This window comes from Galeopterus variegatus, unplaced genomic scaffold (assembly GCF_000696425.1).
Source record: "Galeopterus variegatus unplaced genomic scaffold, G_variegatus-3.0.2 Scaffold3567, whole genome shotgun sequence".
Classification (NCBI taxonomy): Eukaryota; Metazoa; Chordata; class Mammalia; order Dermoptera; family Cynocephalidae; genus Galeopterus; species Galeopterus variegatus.
The window spans coordinates 125,464-144,696 of NW_007729678.1; the positions used below are offsets into that span (position 1 = coordinate 125,464).

Here is a 19,233-nt window from a genome sequence, read left to right on the forward strand (position 1 = left end):
CTCAGCCAGTGAGCGGCTGGTCTGCATGTGGGATCCGAACCCTCGGCGGGAGTGCTGCCGCGCTCCCAAGCGGCGCACTGTAGCAGTGCGCCACCGGGCTGGCCCCCAAATCACTTTTTGAAGTAGATGTGTAAGTAAATAAAAGTCAGCTCTTCATAAATGCGAAATTTTTCCTTGATACTTGAAGTTAAGTGGAGATATTTATTATTATTGAGGATATTTTCATAAAGGTAGAGGAAAAACACCTTTCCCAAGGAAAATCCAGGTTAAGTATCTTGAAGTAAATCAACCAAACATTAAATTCTTGAGAAATGTTTAGGTATTTATTCACCTGAAGTAATTTAACTTTAGGATAGATTCTTCTATGATTATATTCTATTCTCATCCATTTAGGTTGCGAGTTATAAGGACTCAGCATCATGTAGAAGCGCTTGTTGAGCATCGGAATGGCCAGGTTGTGGTTTCAGCATCCACGCGTGAATGGGCTATTAAAAAGCACCTTTATAGTACCCGAAATGTGGTGGCTTGTGAGAGTATAGGACGAGTGCTGGCAGAGCGATGCTTAGAGGCAGGAATCAACTTCATGGTCTACCAGCCAACTCCTTGGGAGGCAGCCTCAGATTCGGTATTTTTGTTTTCATGTAATTCTTTAAAAGGTATTGTGTTAATTCTTGGCATTAGATATTTACATGGTAATAAGAGTTTCTACTTATCAAGTGCTTTCCATTTGTCAGACCCTGTGGTGAGGACTCTTACAGCATTACTTCATTTCATTCTCACAGCAATATTTAGAGTAGGAATGAGTATTCCCATTCTGTACATAAATAAACCGAGGCCGACTTGCCCAGAGTCAATCTGTGGTCAATTTCAAACCTAGAGTAACTGATTCTATAGCCCATAATATCAACCATTATACTTCCTGTTCATATAGTGATATCTTGTTCATAAAATATTTTTGAATGCTGCTGATCCTTGACATCTCTACGTTTCCTTTTTCTTATCTATGTCATCATTAAGATCACTTTCTGAAAAACCAGTGAAGGCTGGGAAGTTAGCAAGAGGCAAATCAGTTGTTTATTTCTGTCTCTTGGAAAGTAAACTGTTTATTTTCAGCTTACTTGTGGTGCTGACTTAATTTTTTCTTTTTTCTCTGATCTTCAAAACCAGATGAAACGACTACAGAGTGCCGTGACGGAAGGTGGTGTGGTTCTACAGGAACCTCGGAGAATCTATGTATAAAATAGCAGCATTGTTTCAAACTTGTAAATATAAAACTGTCAGCCATCAAAAGAGAGCATCTGGAAGAACAACCAGCTTGGAAGTTTTATAGCAATAATGAACAGTGGAGTATTTGTACTTAAGGTCAACTTCCTCCCCCCCTTGTGTTTGTTTGGTTTCTTTTAAATCAAGGGCTAAATTCTTCCCCTCTCTTGAACATGAGAGAAGTATCTAAGAAAAGCAGTCATCAATTATAATTAACTTTTGAAGGACAAATTAAAAGTTGTTTATAAGTTACAAAATAAAGGCATATTATGAAATCTTATTTTCTGGTTATATGAAATTTTCTCTGCCTTTGAGCTCACTTTTGAGGCAAAAGTGCTCATATGAGGTTTATGTGAAGCCCTTTTTACATGATCTTTATTTAAAGCCCTTTTTACCATGTCTGGCTCATAGTAATCTCAATAAATGATAGTTATTTGCTGCTCAGGCTGTGTGTCTGCTGCTCAGGGTGTGGGTGTTTTTTTTTTTTTTTAAATAAGAATGTCAATATCAGTCTAAACTTTTTATTATAAAGAGTCTTAGTATGTGAAGGTAAAAGGGGCAAATACTAATGTGACTTGGGTTCTTGCTTCATACCAGAGAAGCAAATTTGAAAGAGGAAAAGAGTGCCACGAGGAACTGAAAATGGCAGTGGAAACAGCATCGTATCGGCCAGGTTGTGGTTTCAGCATCCGCTCATGAATGGTCTATTAAAAAGCACCTTTAGAGTACCAAAAATGAGGTGGCACACAGGGTTAATGTGTGCTGCATTTGCCATGAAGTTAAAACTTACTAGGGATGGGCCGGCCCGGTGGCGCACTGCTACAGTGCGCCGCTTGGGAAGCATGGCGGCGCTCCCACCGAGGGTTCGGATCGCACGAGCAGACCGGCCGCTCACTGGCTGAGCGAGGTGCGGGAGCAACGCCGAGGGTTGTGATCCCGTTGCCGGTCCCGGTCTGGTACGGGCGCGACACTGAGGGTTGCAATCCGTTGCCGGTCACGAAAAAAGACAAAAAGGAAAAAAAAAAAAACTTACTAGGGAGGAGATGAAGGTTGAAACGCATGCAAGTTAATCTAAAATTGGAGCTTGGGATGGGAATCGTGGCAGTTCTCTGAAAGCAGTTGACTAAATCACAGTAAGGTGTTAGTTTTCTGGCTATTTGATAAGTGTGAGGAGGAGGAACCTGTAAGCAGTTAAGATGTCTTCTAGAGCATTATTTTCCAATTTTTTTTTAACATATACCCCAATTATACATTTATTTAGAAGTGAAATATGTTACCGCTGCCAATCTGAGTATTTCAGTATCTTATTTAAAAAACAACATAAATCTGTATGCACCAACATTTTTAAAAAGTATGATTGATTCTGAAAGGCTTTCAGAATCCAGTGGCTTAATAGTCTCCTTTTGATCAATACATAACCCAGTAGAGTCATTTTTAGAAGTGTATAATTCTAGTATTTTCTTGCCTCACCTTAAAGATTGATTGGAGCAACTCATTTTGAAGACCACTGTTCTGGAAGCCTGCTCGAACAGAAGTCTAGAATTCAAGGAAGGACGTTTCAAGGAAGACCATAAACTGACAGTAACAAAAACAGGGTTCCTTGTAAGTGCTGCAGGGAGGGATTTCTGCAAGTTCTGCAAGGAGTTCGCTAGATAATCTCTGGGAACCAAACCGGGATTGCTTCAATTTAACGGGCAGCTCCCGAGGCTTTGTGCGCCAGGTTTGATGAAGGTGCGGTGTCAAGGCAATGGTGAGGCGGACAGAGTGGAGGAAAGGTGGCGGGCGAGCGGGCTGCGCACAGGACAGGCCGATATGGGTGATGGGAAGTGGGAAGAGGTGCTCTAGGAGCCGGGGGTGGGGTGGGGGGGGGGAGCGGGGCCACAGTCGGGCTCGTCGCAGCTCCTTCAGGCGCCCTCAGCTCCCTGCTCTCACCCTTCCAGGCGGCACCTTCTCCCATCCTGCGCCGCCTAACGGCCCACGTCCCCGTGAGTGGCTTTCTCACCCTGAGGACGGCAAAGAACGTGCTGAGGAGCCGGGGACACGGGCTTTGATTGCAGGCCACCTCCACCCTCGCGGCCAGCGCCCCAGCGGACGGGAGGACCGGCGGGACCGCGCGAGCCGGAAAGCGCGTGGGCAGTGCGGGCCGCCCTCGGCGTCGCGACGTGGCCATGGACGTGGGCGCCGACGAGTTCGAGCAGAGCCTCCCGATGCTGCAGGAGCTCGTCCTGGGCGCCGACTTCGTGGGTAAGCCGCCCCGGGTTCCAGGCCGCGTCACCAGAGCCCTCCGCCCTGGCGGGACTCTGAGGCGGGGGGCGGGGGGGAGGTGACACGGCCCAGCGGGGACGACCGCCCGCAGGGGCTCCGAGAGCGCTCCTCGGGCGGGACAGGGGCTTCCTCGTCGGGCCCCTTGGGCAGTGGGACTCTGAGCAAGGATTACACCCTGAGCCGCGCTGGGCCCGCGGACACCCGGGTTGGCTTGGCTGGTCTCTGCCTTGGCTCCCTCCATTTCCCTATCTTGACCTCACCTGGCTTCTTGAGCACAAGGAAGGTGAGGACCAATGCGTTGGTCACCTGCAGCATTTGGTGTAAAGACTGGTGGCGATGGTCTGTGCCTGGGGACTTCTGTCTTTTTTGCCTCCCTGCAGGTCTGGATATAGAGTTCACTGGCCTTCGTTCTAACTTGGCTGGGCCCCAGCAGATCAGGTAAAGCTAAAGCTGTTTCAGAGCCAAGCAAGAGGTGACTCCCCTGTGTCCCCTCTGTATAAGATCCTGACCAGACCAGCACTTTCTCATGCACCCTAATGGCATTTGGGGGTCAGAACATTTTGTGTGGGATGGCCCCACATGTCTGGGGACCTGGCTTTTGTCCATTCCATGCTAGTAGTGTTCCCCAGTTGTAACAAGGAAAAAATGCTGCCTGTAGCCCTGGAAGCCATAGTACCTTGATCCAACCTCATTACCCATGGAAAGAGATGCCTTGTTTTTTCACAGTCTTTTTGATTTGCCATCGGAGTGGTATCTAAAGACCCGTCAAAGTGTTCAGCAATTTACAGTCTGTCAGATTGGTGAGTTTAATATTCAGCTGTTATGAGTTATTCAAGAAGATATTTTTATTGTCTTTGTGTTTCCTACTGATAAAAACAGCTTTGACATTTTTCACAGATACTGGGAATCACTTTGTATGCTTGTTTTGGGCCATATTATGCCTACTGGACCAACACTTTATAGCAAGCAGAAAATTTAGCAGCATCATTTCCATGCCTAAATAAATAAATCAACATTAAGGAACAATTGTTATTAACCTGTTCCACCTTTCAAGTAAAAATGTGTGTATGTGTGGTTTTTTTTTTTTTAAGGAAAATGTAAACAAAAAAGGTATTACTATAAATATTTTTTTCTGCACCTCGCCCCCCCCCCCCCAGGATGGGGTTTGGACCCCCCCCCAGGATGGGGTTTGGAGTTCTTTCTATACAGATCTGTTCATTTTTAACAGTTGTGTAATATTCCAAACTTTGAATGTGTATTGACTTAGACTCCTAATAGTGCATACTTCAGTTACCATTGTGTATAATTAAACAAATTTGCATTGACTGTCTTGGTATTTACATATTGCTGGACTTTTGTGGATATATGCATCTGGAATAATTCTAGCAGCGGAATTGCAAACTATGTGTGTTAAAGTATTGATGTACAGTATACGAGGGGTCTTCAAGAAGTTTGTAGGAGGATTCGCTTTATCTTTTAATTCAATTTTTCCATGGACTTTTTGAAGTACCTTCGTATTGCCAAACTATTTCTTTTCCTACCAACCATCCAGAAAGTTTTCAGTGATTTACATGAACAACAGCAAATATACCTGTTTCCCTCACTAATGCTGATAATATTAAGACTAATATTATGAGGCTTAAAAATTTTACCCACCTGGTAAAGGAAAAATGATCTGATCATTATTCAGATTTACATTTTTTAATACAGGGATCAACAAACTTTTTTGTAAAGGGTTAGATAGTATTTTAGATTTGCAGGCAATGCAGTTTGTGTTCCAACTACTCAGTCCTGCCTTTGTAATGCAAAATTAGCCACGAATAATACATAAATGTGAGTGAGCATGATTCTGTTCCAGTAAAACGTTATTTTCAAAAACAGGCTGTGGGCCAGATTTTACTGCCTCCTGCTTTTACTATGAATGAAGAGAGAGAGAGAGACTGTGTGTGTGTATTTTCGTCTCTATCCTTGTTCTTTGCTATTTTTCTGTTGCAGTGTTTTTTCTTAATTTTATAAGGCCTCTTTGAGAAGTATGGGAAACAGCTTAGTTTCTATTGTTCTCCCCCCACTTTGAAGTCTTTTTCACTTTGTATATGTTTTTTTTTAAGCAACACAGACATTTTCACAATATACGTTTTCAGTTTTTAAAATTTTTATTTATTTTTGGCAGCTGGCTAGTATGGGGACCCGAACCCATGACCTTGGTGTTATAAGGCTGTGCTCTAACCAACTGAACTAACCGGCCAGTCTAGCAGTTAAATTCATAAATCTTATACTTTATGGTTTTTGGTGTTTCCTCTGGTTTTAAACCTATGAAAATGTCAATTTAATATTTACTTCTGTGTTTGAAGAAGCATTCACAATTACATTTCAGTAACTTCAGGCGAATTACAATTCAACAGTTCCCATGCTTTCAGTCTGTCTGTTTTTTGCTTTTCAAAAAGGATTTTCTCACGTCCTATAGTTCTCGCAGTACCCGTGGATGCAAAGTACTGCCTGAAATGTCTTGTCATTGTGGTTAACTCAGGCACCTTTGTGTGGTATTCATTTTCTCTATCGTTCTTCTAGGATTGTCTGTGTTTTCCTGTATTGAAGGAGAGTCAAACAAGTATGTATAAAAAGCTTTTGTAAAACATAAGGGTCTTGGCTGTCTGTGTTCTACGGCTGCTCCGCTTCAAATTCTGCCTTGGGTGTCTGAATCCCTTCTGTCCAGGACACTTGCTGCTCTTTTCTACTTCTGCTCTTCCTCCCTCTCTGTCCTCTGCAGATTCCAGTTTATCCTTCAGGCTTCTCTCAAAGCGGTACCTTTTCTGTGGGGCTTGTCCCTGCACGCCCCATACCCCCCCACCACTGCCACCTTGCATCTTCAGTGCTCCTTTCTCTGTTTCCATGGTCTCTTGTGCATTTTCATTACAGCGAGTAACAGTGTGTGTTATAATGAGGATGATGTTTAAACTGCCTGGTACTCATGGGCACCAGCAGCCAGAAAGGATGCTCGATCTGTGGGGATGGCCCCTGCCTGCAGGCAGTGAGGGTGCTGAGCTGTGCACTCTCAGTAGCAGCCCCGGGGGCATTATCAAGGGCCTGCAGTGGACCCTCTCCCTGAGGGCAGGCAGGATCTCTGCCTTTTGCTTTGGCCACCTGTGCCAGTCATAGTACCTGAAACACAGCAGACATTCAAATACTTCTTTTTTTTTTTTTTTGTCTTTTTTGTGACCGGTAAGGGGATCACAACCCACCGGCCATCTCTATATAGGATCCGAACCCGCGGCGGGAGCGCTGCTGCACACCGAAGCGCCGCACTCTCCCGAGTGCACCATGGGGCCGGCCCCAAATACTTCTCACAAAGAAGAGACAGCCCACCCTGAAGCCTGCTCTATGAGCCAGTTTTTTTTTTAATGGTTTTGGCTTTTTCTCCTTATGTTTCTTTTCTATAGGTATGTAGCCCATTCATGTAACTTCTTTCTCTTTCCTACAACATTTGGAATTTTGGATTCAGAATTCTCTTTCCAGGCTTCCAGTGTCCAGTTTTTGAATCAGTATGGCTTCAACTATAACAAGGTATAGTGTTGAAGGAGGGAAGGAGAGTGTCCTGAAAGTGATCTAGTCTACTAGCCTGTGGGTCTCTTTCTGTTTCCCCTTTCTTACTTGTTCACTCCTCTACCTGCCACAGAGGACCCCTGTGACTAGTCTCCTTGTTTTGTTCCTGTCTTTAGTTTCTTAAAAATGGAATCCCATATATGAATGAAGAACAGGAGAAGAAAATTAAACGCAATATCCTGACGGGGAATTGGAGAGTTCGCAGGTACAGCCTGTTTCTCCAAGGGCTTTTTGGTTTCTCTGTGGCTGTTTTTTTGCATTGCCTGGGGGTGGGTGTGCTGTCTGCAGGAGTATGGTGCCCTCGCACCATTCACAGTTAGCTGGGATGGCTTCAGCTTCCTGGGCTCAGCCAAACAAGACAGCATGTGGTACTGGTGATTCTCTTCCTATGCCCGAGATGAGAAGTGACCTTCAGCTGTCTCCTCCATCACTTTCAGCTCCATGTGATGCTCTCACTGCATCGAGTGTGATTTTAGTGTTTAAAAACGAGAAAAGAAAAACGGGCTCTGGATTTGGTACTCAGAGAAGCAGGAATTTCATTCCAGGGCTACAGGGGGAAAATGACCTTTTGGACTTGCTGTGAAATGTTATGTTGGTCTCCAATATCATCTTCTGAAGGATTTTTCAAGGGTAACTCATAGGTAACCTTGACTGTGCTGGTCCTGCTGGGTGGGCACTGACTTGAGACCTAAGCCTCGGTTGGCTGTGCCTGCTCTGGCATGCGTGAGACTCATCTGTGCTCCCCAAGGGCAGGATCTCTGCTTTTTTTCCTTTGGCCCTGCTGTGGAGCAAGGGTCAGGAGGCACCACAGTGAGAGAGGCAGCTCTGTGTGGGAGATGGAGCTGGCACCCTGAGTTCCAATCAGACATGCTGTCAACTAGTTGTTGGTTTTGAACAAATCATTTAAGCTTGTTGGGCTTTAGATTCTTTGCCTTTATCAGGAACGGGATTAGACGAGACAGCTTTTAACTCAAAATATGATGATTGATTATCTGGTCCAGATAATTATCTTATGTAATGTTGGGGTTTTTTTTGTTTTTGTTTTTGTTTTTTGGTGCTGGTTTTCATATAAAAACATGCAGCTTTTTGTAGGGAAAAGACACGATTAGAATTTGTAAACTTCTGTTATTTTCGATGTTGGAGAAAGGTCTTTCCTTATCTGAAAATAACATCATGTTCTTATATTTCTAATAGAGGAGATGTGTTTATCAAAGTCCCTGTCTTTTTGTGATTTTTTTCCCCCAGATGGTACTTTATCATCTCTGAAAGCTAAATAAAGGAGACAGTCCTGATAGTAATGCGTAGTATTGGCTAGAACCAATGGCTTTTCCTCCATATATTCTAGAGAAGCAGAAGGGGATTGAATTTATTCCTGTGAACCTATAAAAGAATTTAGGCCAAGTGTTTGGCTTCCTTTTGTAAACATGTGGAAGAATATAGGCCAAGTGTTTGGCTTCCCATCACATAAAAGACTCAGAGAATAAATGCATCTTTTTTTGTTTGTTTTCTTCATAAGATTGCAAAGTTAAAACCGGAGGCCTCAAACTCCTCTTGTGTTAACCGTGCCAGAACCCTAAGATGAGGTTTTCTCCAACATTTCCACTTTCATGTGCTCATTTTCAGCTTTCCAGATAAAGACCAAATCAAGGTGGTGATTGATGAAGTGACACAGTGGTTGGACCTGGCCGAAGAAGGCGACTGGATGACTCTCCCGGGTATTGCTGGTAGGCAGGAGGCTTCCTCCCGGCTTGGGAGCATTGGGGCAGGTTGTTGTCATTTACCAGGAGTTGGGAGAGACATATCCTCTCTTTCCCACAGATCCTGGTCCCAGTGCCTCATGACTGAGTCTGATGTATTTGCTCAGTGAATACACAGTCCTTGTGGCTAAAGCTCTGACCTGAATTCAAAAGTGGAAGGCTTTTTGACCTACTTTGAATTTCAAGAATAAGGAAGTTGTATTAGTCTGTTTTCTGTCACTTATATCAGAATACCTGAAACTGGGTAGTTTATAAAGGAACAAAATTTACTTCTTATAGTTTTGTAGGCTGGGAAGTCTGTGGTCCAGGGGTCAAGAATAAGGAAGTTGTATTAGTCTGTTTTCTGTCACTTATATCAGAATACCTGAAACTGGATAGTTTATAAAGGAACAAAATTTACTTCTTATAGTTTTGTAGGCTGGGAAGTCTGTGGTCCAGGGGGCGCATCTCATAAGGACCTTTTTCTGGGTAGGAACTCTCTACAGGGTCCCATGGTGAGGCAGGGTATCACATGGCAAGAAAATGACATGAGCAAGAGAGAGCTAACCTCAGTTGCTCTCCTTACAAAGCCATTACAACTACGTTCACTACTCCATGTGAATCAATCTATTCATAAGGGCACTGTCCTCACAATTTAGTCACCTCTTAAAGGCCCCACCTTTCAAATCCACCATAATTGGATTTGCTACCCTTTTAGCGCTGTTATAATGGGGATCAATCGTCACTGAGTTTTGGGGAGACATTCAGTCTACAGCAGAAGTCAGCCTCCATTCATGAGCCATCCTTTTTATCCCAATCCCAAGTGCCTTATGTGCTCTTATTGTATTGACTTTCGTTAATCTGCATTTTTTTCCCACAGTGCAGTGTGGAACCACAATGAACATGTCCTAACACAGCAGTTTTCAGAGCCTGGTCTGTGGGACCTCGGGAGTCTCAGATTCTTTCTAAGGGGTCCATGAGATCAAAACTATTTTCAGAGTAACACTCAGCTCTCACTTGCCATTATCATTGCACCATTGCACTGATGCCAAAGCAGTGGTGGGCAAACCTGCTGGCACCTTGGCACAGATTAAGGCAGGAGCATCAAACCGTACTGGTGGTAGTTGTATTCTTTGTTACCACTTACTCTCAGTTAAAAAAACAAACAAACAAAAAAAGGTGATTTTACCTAAGAACCCCCTTAGTAAAGAAGTATTGTTCTTGGTTTTATTAAATCTCAACCTTTGATTGTTATTATACGAGAGTACTTCAAAAAGTTCATGGAAAATAGAATTGAAAGACAATACAAATTTTTCCGTGAACTTTTTTAAGACCCTTCCTATATGGCAATGTAAGTATGCAAAAAATAAGTGTATAAAACATTGCTGCTGCATGCCAAAGTACAGTGGTTGTATCAAGGAAAAGCGCTTATGCAGTTTTTTTAGTTGAGAGGTGACTTAGCTGGTATTCCCCCCCTCCCCCATGGATTATCATTTTTACTAAAAATAACTGGCTGTGGTTATTTAGACTTGGGTATTTTGCAATTATTTTCTCAGGTGAAAGAAGTAAGCCTGTCACTTTAAAGAAAATAACTCACAGTATTTGCTAGTGATAAAACTCAAGCTTTCAATCAAAAACTGGAATTTCAAAGAACTTGCATCTGCCGCCATAAGCTTGATAGCTTCCCAATATTGAGACCTTCCTGATGACAAGTGGTCATGTTTACAAATGTCTTTTGTTGGAATTGTGTAATGAAGTGTGAACTTTTGGAAGATCTGTGTAACTCTGCAAATGAGTGTTTTCCAAATAACCCATGCATGATGTTACAAAATCATGGGTGACAGATCCATTCAAGTGCAAGATAGTCTAGTGGATTTTAATGTAACAGTACTAGAAAATTCATTAAGAATGGTTTCAGATGCCACATTACAGCTAATCTTTAGGAAATTACCACTTGTTGGTTTTTGGTGGTGTATTAGTGAAGAATATCCAAAGTCATTTGATAAGGCTAGTGATTCTTTCCCTTTTCCATCTACGTATCTGTTTGAGGCTGCATTTTCTTCATATGCTTCATTGACCACAACATATCACAACAGAGCGAGTGCAGAAGCAGATATGAGATTCCAGCCAGATGTTAAAGAGATTTGCAAAAATGTAAAACAATGTCACTCTTCTCACTAGGGTTTTTTCATTTTGGAAAATAGTTATATTTCATAAATGTCATTTTTGTAATGTATAATGAGTTTTTTGTTACTTTAAAAGAACTTTTTTTTAACATTTAGAGTTTTAATTTTCAACACGGTCAATAGTAGTAGCTCTAACCACACAAACAACTCTTTAGCATCACCTGTTTGAGTGGCCTTGAGAATCATGCCCTGCCACGTGGCTCACAAGCATAGGCACCTGTCTCAGCATCTCTTCCTCTCGGGCTTCTTTTGTAGGGAAGGTGCTATGCTGTTCCAGGTTCTGTATGCACTTTGTGTTTACTTGCCACAGGGTTGCGGGCCTTTGAGGTCCAGTTGGTGCTAAGGCAGGCCCTCCCCAACATCTGGACAGTGCTGCAAGATGAAGGGGTGAGTTCTCTCCTGGGAGATGGGCATCCTTAGTGGCTCCATCTTAGTGGGCCAAATCTGGCCTCTGAAAAAGGCCTCTCTCTTGCTCTTTTTTTTCTTCTCCTTTCCTTTCATTTTGAGATGAACAGCCATTTTTGTACGCCTCATTCCCAGTAACCCAGTATTTGTTTTTAGTGTGTGTGTATGTGTGTGTGTGTGTTGAATAAACCTCTTAATATGCAGCTGTAACTTTGAATTCACCAATTACTAGTTCTTTTTAAAAAATGTTTTTCTTTTATCAGGATACTTTACCTTTCATTAATAATGAGTTTTAGTTGATTTTTCTCAGATTTTCTCTGAACCCTCATTTACAAATGATGATTTTGTATCTGTCTTTCTAGTAATATCTGTTTCTCCATCTCTTGTTCCATTGGCTAGAACTTCTCAAACTATGTTAACTAACGTTGGCAATTGAAAGCATCCTGAATTTAATGGAAAACCATAAATGGCCTTTACTATTAAAAGTGATGATGGCAGGTTGGTGTGAAATTAGAAATCCTTAGTGGTTAGGATTAAGGATGTTTTCAGTTCTTATTTTGTTTTTGTTTTCTTTATTAGTGTTGGTGGCAAGCTGGATTAGAGAATGTTCCTTCCCATCTCTACCAACAAACTCACTCACTTTTGACTATCTGGCTCTTTCTCTCTCTCAGAAAGCTACGATCAATTTAAGCAGAATATCCACAACCTATTTCCTGTTCTCATTGATACCAAGAATGTGACAAAGGATATCTGGAAGGTAAGGAATGAAATTGCTTTGGGTTAAGGACTGCTTTGTCCATACCAGTAACACTTAGCTTTCTCTCTTTTTAAAAAATTGTTTCTTGAGCCCTTTTATCTTGAAAAAAGGAGGACCAGCTTCCTTTTGTATTTTGGCACCTATGGGTCATTAGCTTATATATGATTTTTTTTTTCTTTCAAGTTCCCATGTTTTGACTTATTTGCATATAGTTTGTGTACTTATTTAGATCTGACAATGGAACAATTCATCTTAGAGCTTGATACGTACCTCATAAATATTTGCAACATTTGTAAAGAGCACCAGGGTAGGAGTCCCCAATTGAAAAATCTTGAGGAAACATCTTTTTTATCGAGCGCTAAGGTCATGAATTCTCAACCCTCACAGCACCTTAGAATCATTTGGGAAGTTAAATGCCGACACTAGACCCCACTGTCAGCTTCTCTTCCAGTCTAGAGTGGGGCCAGGTGGTACTTCTAAAGCTGCCCAGGTGACTCCTGTGCAGTTAGGCTGTGCACTGCATGTGGACAAGGAAGGTTGGGACCCCCCCCCTGGTCTAAATGCTTTTTAGAAATTAAACTGAGGAACAGAGAAAGGGGAATCAGATCGATGTTGTAAAGCCTTAGGGTGATCACTTAGAGTGAATTGTTCCGGAAGGGCCCCCGAAATGGGAGTGGGTTACTTGGTACATCTCTGCCCAGAGAAGCTCTTATTACAGTTAATATACTTCATGCATGTCTAGCTATGAGGAACTCTTAGGACTTAGGTTCCTGACATTGCACCAACACCCTCTAGTCCTTAGAATGCCTGTATCCTACATATGTGTCCTTGGCCTTGGCCTGGTGTCTTGGGTTCCTATGTTTGTGGAATCTCTTAAATAAATCTTCTAAGGGAGATGGTTTGTGTGGGTTTGTGTACAGTTTTTTTCCTAGCCTGGGTTATTGGGCTTCCTTCTAGGAGACCCAAGGATACTAGGTACTCTGACTTTGTAATTAAGGAGTAAGGACATATAACATTTGTAGAGAAAGAAGAGGTTGTAGGAGTTAGCATTTTCCAGGTCATTTTAATAGACATTTGGTAACACCTGAAGCAGAGACTAAACAAAAGCACAAATGCATTATTCTGATTTATTTTCCATAATTTTAGGAACTGAATTTTCCAAGGGTTTCAAACCTTTCAGAAGTGTACAAAGTCCTGAACAGGTAAGGAGGGCATTTCTTGGAGCTGTTCCCAGCGTGGTGGTCTGCAGCCTTGGCTGGCCTCCTGGGCTGCTCAGCAGACCTTTGGGTGCTGATAGGTGCTCTTTCCCACTTGTGGCATCGGTTACTTGACACTTGATGTCTCCTCCAGCACTTCATGCTTCATCATCTCCTTTCACACCCTACCCCCGCACAAACATTTTTTGCCATTACTTTCAGCTTTCTCATTGCATTTGTAGGATGTAGGTGTGATCATCTCTGTACTTGCTGCTCGCTAGTTGCTCCACCAGCCCCAGAGGGCAGAGACAGCGACTTCTCTATCTTGCTGGAGACTTCTGCCCCGCTGTTCTTTGAAGTGCCCTACTGCCTAGTTACCAGGACCTTCTAGATCCGTGCACTAAAAGAAAACCAAACATACTGAAGACATATCTTTGTTTATGTTAACTTAATGAGCTGAGAAGAGAACAAGAAGAAATTATTTTCAGCAAATTGTTCTTTATCCTGTTTTTCTTCCCCAATAGTGACTTAAATCCCACCAAGAATTCTGGACCAGTGATTATTCACGCAAGGAAATGTGAAAAATATGGTATGCTCCATGAGCGCGTGCTCCTTGCATGGTGGCAAAGTGCTGAGGTGCTGAGCTAGGGCTTTTCCTCAACCCTGGTCTCCCTGGACAGCAGGGATGTGGGAGGTCTGCGTGGGGTTTTTCCTCCATGGTTTTCCTGTGCTCTATTCCATATGATAGCTGCCCTCAAAACGAGCAATTCCAGAAGGCAGCCGAGGCCATAGGGGGTGCTCTGTTTCTCCATGTGGTGTTTAGTCTGCCAGGAAGCTCCGAGCTCTTGGCTTTCTCCACCGTGAGGAGGACCAAGGTGAAGGTGGTATGGGGCCGGCACGGGGCGCACACAACAGTTGGTGGTGGCACATGTCACAGCTGCCGGGGATGTTGATCTAGGGTGGGGAGAGAGACTTCCTTGCCCAGGCCGTGTTTCTAATGGCTGCTCGATGCACTCTCTCCTACTTGCGGAAAAATGCTTCAGTTGGGATGGAGTACCCCCACGAAGCAGCGTATGACGCCTTCCTCTGTGGATCAGGTAAGAGGTGCTGCTCTTTTCAGAGGAGACTAACTTTTTATTGGTGACAAGCCCCTGCCACCCTAGGTTCTCTATTTATGTTAGGTTGGGTTGCACATAATGCAAACAAAGCACGAGTTTGCATATTTCGATAAGGCCTTAAGGTCTGTTACATTTCTAGTTGTTTTTTTTTCCAGTTCTTTTGAAAGTGGCACACTTGCTCCTGCAGAGGTTGCACGGGTAAGTGTTCTTTCCTTTTATCCTGTTATTCAATCAGTGGTCAGGATTTTTTGAGCCCTTGCTGTAAGCCGAGACCCCTCCCCGGCCTGGTCCCTAGGCTCTCGCAAAGAAGGGAGAATGGAGAATGTCAATTTGTGTCGATATCTCGTCCCCAACTGGGCAGCAGTGAGCACAGCAGTTGTAGACAACAGCCTTCTTCCATAAGAGCAGCCCTTTCCTACCGCCCAACTCCTGCCTATGTGGGTTCTGGCCCCTGTGGCCCTGTCTTGGCATTGAGAGAATTCACATCATCAGGAGCCCCGGGCAGTGAGGCTAGGCTTCAGTTCTAATGCCTGCTTCAGGACTGCCCAGCCTGGTACGTGTGCTGGTCTGTTACCTACGTGTATTCTCGTAACCATGTAAACACTAATGAAGTCGAAGGATAGAGTGTTCAGGTCAATGAATGACACATTGCTGGGTTTCACATAGGCTGGGGGGAAGGGCCGTGTCTTGGAATAAGGCTGGGGAGAGATTTGTGAACCCCCAAATTGGAATTGTAGCACGTTTCCCCATGGCAGCATTGCCCTCGATGCCTACAGCACTGGGCATGCAGCGCCGGATATGCATTTGACATATGTGTTCTACAGCCCTGTCCTTGGTGTGTACATTTCTTCTATAGGATTTAGCAGGCCAGGTGAAGGAGCTAATCAGAAGTGTAACATGTTCTTTGGGAATGACTTAGAAACACTTTTGGACTATAATCTGTTAACTCGGATACTGCCCGTTAAGTCTGTTTTAGCAATGGATATTATAAATGCAAATGTTTTATGTCACACTGATATGAGACTTATAATTTAAATAAGAACTCTGCCAGCCTGTCTCCCCTTTTCTGTGGTTTGGCAGCATGTAAGTGCCCATGGGTAGGTACACGGGCATTGGACAGTGAAGGAGCTAACAGCAGCAGAGCACCTCAGTGCCCCGGGCCCCTGGATCTCACGTCCTTTATTTCTTTTAATCCTCACAACCTAAAACCCCTGCTTGGTTTAGAGAAGTTCTGTAGCTGCCCAGGCCCGCCTGGCCACATGGCCTCTGCTTTTCCTGGGGCCTGGGCTCAGGTGTGCGTGTGTGGTCCCTAGACAGAGGAGGGGCTGCTGGTGGAATGAGGGATGATAAAATAGTGCTTCCTTTGAACAGTGGCCTCTCACTGATTCTCTGAGCCTATTTGCTAATGTTTGTCAGCAGAGAGATCTTCATCCAAGTGTCATTGACAGATGGTGACCGTCCGGAAGCTCTGCTTTTGCTTGGGCCATTGAGAGAGCTCTTTGATATTGGCCAGCTGGGGCAAGCGCACTGACGTTAGCCTCAAGGCTTGTGGGGGGGGAGGGAATGAGGCAGTGTCTTTCCCCTATTCTGTGACCAGATCCTTGGCTGTGGCCGAGGACGTGGGCACCAATTCCTGTGGGCCTTAATGCCTTGGGGTTTTCTCTGTGCATGTAGCAACAGCCCCATCCCTGAGCCCTGCTTTTCCCAGTACCTCCATGTGCTGGCTCCTTACGTGAACCAAGTGAATCTCATCCGAGCTGGGGTCCCTAAAATCGTGAGTAGATTTTCATTTCGCTCCTTTACTCTATTCAGAGGTGCAGGGTGGGAGTGGCCTCGTGTTCTCTGGGGTATGTTAGAGGGATTCTGATAGTAACCAAGATGAGCTTTTTATTTCTTCTTGTTTCTGCCAAAACTAACGTGGCCTCATTCCTTCCTTCCTTTGCTTCTCTTCCCTCCCAACCCCAAACAGCCTTTCCTAGTTTCTTTTAGGATTTGTAAATTGGATAAGATGTCAGTCACAGTTGTGGAAAATCTCTTCTGTTCTTCATGTTTTCTAGAATTTTCCTGGTCCTGATTATCCCAGTATCCGGCCCCCCATCCTCATCCTCAGTGTCAGGAAGTGGCTTGGGGTCAGTGAGCAGCAGGTCTACCACGAGTTTCACAATCTCTGCAAGTTTGATGTCAGGCGACTCACACGAAGCCAGTTCTTGCTGCTGACCAATAAGTTTAAGGAGTGAGTGTCCTGGCTCCGGCTCGTCCTCCCCTGGCAGTCGCCCCAGCGCTTTGCCTTTACCTGCCGTGCGTGTGACTGCAGCAGGTGGTGTGGTCCCGCTGCTCGGCTCACCTAAGCAAACTTCTCTTGGCAGTCTGCGGAATGTCCTGAAGGAGTACAGGGGCCACCCGACCCTGCAGCTCTCCGTGTATCGGTACTGGAGACATTCCCCAAATGTCAACTGCTTGTTGCAGTAAGTGACCAGGCTGAAGGCCTGTTCCATGTTCCCCATTTGGTCTGCTTCTAGCACAGTGCACTAGCTGGCATGTGTTGACAAGTGTGATGAACTGAGTATTATTCAGGAACATTCAACACATTTGTGGATCGTCTGCTGTGTTGGGCACTGTTGTAGGTTCTAGGGATTTATCAGTGAACAAAACAAGAATCTCTGCTCTTTTGGAGCTCCCACACCAGTGGGAGGTAACATAAAATAAACATAATAAACAAGTAAACCGTATAATTTATTAGGTGACAAGTGTTTATTAAAAATGAGAGAAGGGGTCGGGTGTGGGGTGGCAGGTGCCTGGGGGGAGGTTGTAGTTTAAAGGAGATGATGGGGACCTCATTAAAGACTCGAAGGAGGTGAGGGAGTGAGCCAGGCAGAGCAATCTGGGGACAGTGTTCTGGCAGAGGGGGCAGCAGGGCCACTGTGAGAAGGAACTGGATCTTGTCCCAGTGGGGGCCACATGGGAGAGGACTGTGGGCCTCACTCTTGGAAGAAATTTGAGACCATTGGGGTTTTAGCAGAGGAGGCACGTGATCTGACTTCCTTTCAAAGCATTGCTCTGTCTTCCATGTTGAGATAGACCGTAGAGGAGACGGGGCAGGGAGCAGCCAGGATGCCCGTGCGTCGGCCAGGCACAGTGTGGTGTGGTGGTAGGGGGTGGCGAGAGGAGGGGGTCAGCAACAGACCCGAGAAGGGTTGAGTACGAATCCAAGATTTTTTTTTTCCCTTTTTGTCTTTTTTTTTCGTGACCGGCAACGGATCGCAACCCTCAGCGTCGCGCCCGTACCGGACCGGGACCGGCAACGGGATCGCAACCCTCGGTGTTGCGCCCGCCCCTTGCTCAGCCAGTGAGCGGCCGGTCTGTATGTGGGATCCGAACCCTCGGCGGGAGCGTTGCCGCGCTCCCAAGTGGCGCACTGCAGCAGTGCGGCCGGTCTGTATGTGGGATCCGAACCCTCGGCGGGAGCGTTGCCGCGCTCCCAAGTGGCGCACTGCAGCAGTGCGGCCGGTCTGTATGTGGGATCCGAACCCTCGGCGGGAGCGTTGCCGCGCTCCCAAGTGGCGCACTGCAGCAGTGCGCCACCGGGCCGAATCCAAGATTTTGAATAACTAGAAAGAATGGGTTGCCGTTAATGGGGCTTCATGAGGATTCTGGTTTGCTGGTTAGGGGCCATGTCTACAGACAACAGCATTGTTGAGGGAAAACGTTTGGCTCTTTGGCAACCCTTTCTCCTCTGTCAGCCCCTGAGGTACATCACCAGGAAAAGTGACTTGTCTGCACCCCAGACCCACTCTAACCTTGGGAGGCAGGAACTCAGTGTGGCATCAGGAGAATAATAGAAGAGATGACATCTGGGGGAACAGAGTCAGGGAGAATGGGCAGGCCTGCGGCGCTTGCCCCAAACCTGCTAGGTTCACACGTGACCCTGCCTGGCCGCCGCGGGCCTGCTGACCAGTGTCATTGTCTTGCAGAGTCTGTGGCATCGTCACCACCTGGGCTGTGCTTGCATTTCTGCTCGGAAGACCCAGCCCCTGAGCGCAGTGGGCTGCCTGAGCCACCGTCCCACCTGAGCCACTGTCCCATCTCCACGCCTTCCTGGGTAGCCCAGCCTGGGTTTTGTTTGTGTAAATCATATTCTGTTTGCAGATGGATCTGGATGGTCCTTACTAGAAATTCTGTTATGTTTGAATGTGAAATTCTGTGAACACTATCAATGATAAAGAAATCCTTGCATGTAGTACCTTTGTTTATGGCCAAAACTTTTCTTTCTGTGAAGGAGTGGGGAGAAGTCACAGCCTCTGGGGATTTAAGCCAGTGCTCCAGAGTGTCTTACGGACAAAGAATTATTACAGGCACTAGACACTAAGTGAAGAAAAGCGTACATTATTTCTGAGAGGAATTAATGGGCAGTAGGCTGGGGATTTAGGCCTGAGAAATGGCCTTTTTAAGTTTAGTAAAGGAAAAAAGTGAAGCTTGGAAGAGTCAATGTCACGTGCAATGGTGACATTTTTATTAAGTATCATAAACCATAAGACATTAATATTCATTTTTAGAAACAACATTACCTATAGCACCACTGTTGACCTTAAAAGTCAGGGTGCAATCAAATTGTGTTCCCTCTGCAGTGGTCCTCTTCACTTGTCTTTATCAGCATCTTCTCTCTGCAAGGATCAGAACTTAGCAGGGCTCTCTCTGCTCAACCTTGAA

At 44.9% G+C, this 19,233-nt stretch overlaps 2 protein-coding genes across 2 annotated transcripts in view; both read left to right on the forward strand.

Moving 5' to 3' along the window:
* Positions 1-1,707, forward strand: part of MRPL18 (mitochondrial ribosomal protein L18) — a 7,937-nt gene extending 6,230 nt beyond the window's left edge. Inside the window, exons 3-4 of the mRNA XM_008585429.1 lie at positions 394-625; positions 1,168-1,707. Of these exons, the coding sequence (XP_008583651.1) occupies positions 394-625; positions 1,168-1,239 (304 nt within the window). The 3' untranslated portion in view covers positions 1,240-1,707. The remainder of the gene's footprint in view (positions 1-393; positions 626-1,167) is intronic.
* A 1,574-nt stretch (positions 1,708-3,281) lies between these two features.
* On the forward strand, positions 3,282-18,764 carry PNLDC1 (poly(A)-specific ribonuclease (PARN)-like domain containing 1). The gene is made up of 17 exons (XM_008585431.1): positions 3,282-3,507; positions 3,909-3,966; positions 4,255-4,328; positions 6,097-6,136; positions 6,966-7,089; positions 7,245-7,333; positions 8,752-8,852; positions 11,361-11,437; positions 12,123-12,212; positions 13,359-13,414; positions 13,933-13,997; positions 14,452-14,505; positions 14,682-14,724; positions 16,201-16,300; positions 16,584-16,759; positions 16,893-16,991; positions 18,498-18,764. The coding sequence occupies exons 1-17, from the start codon at positions 3,432-3,434 to the stop codon at positions 18,559-18,561; spliced, it is 1,386 nt and encodes a 461-aa protein (XP_008583653.1). The 5' UTR covers positions 3,282-3,431; the 3' UTR covers positions 18,562-18,764.
* The last annotated feature ends 469 nt before the right edge of the window (positions 18,765-19,233 follow it).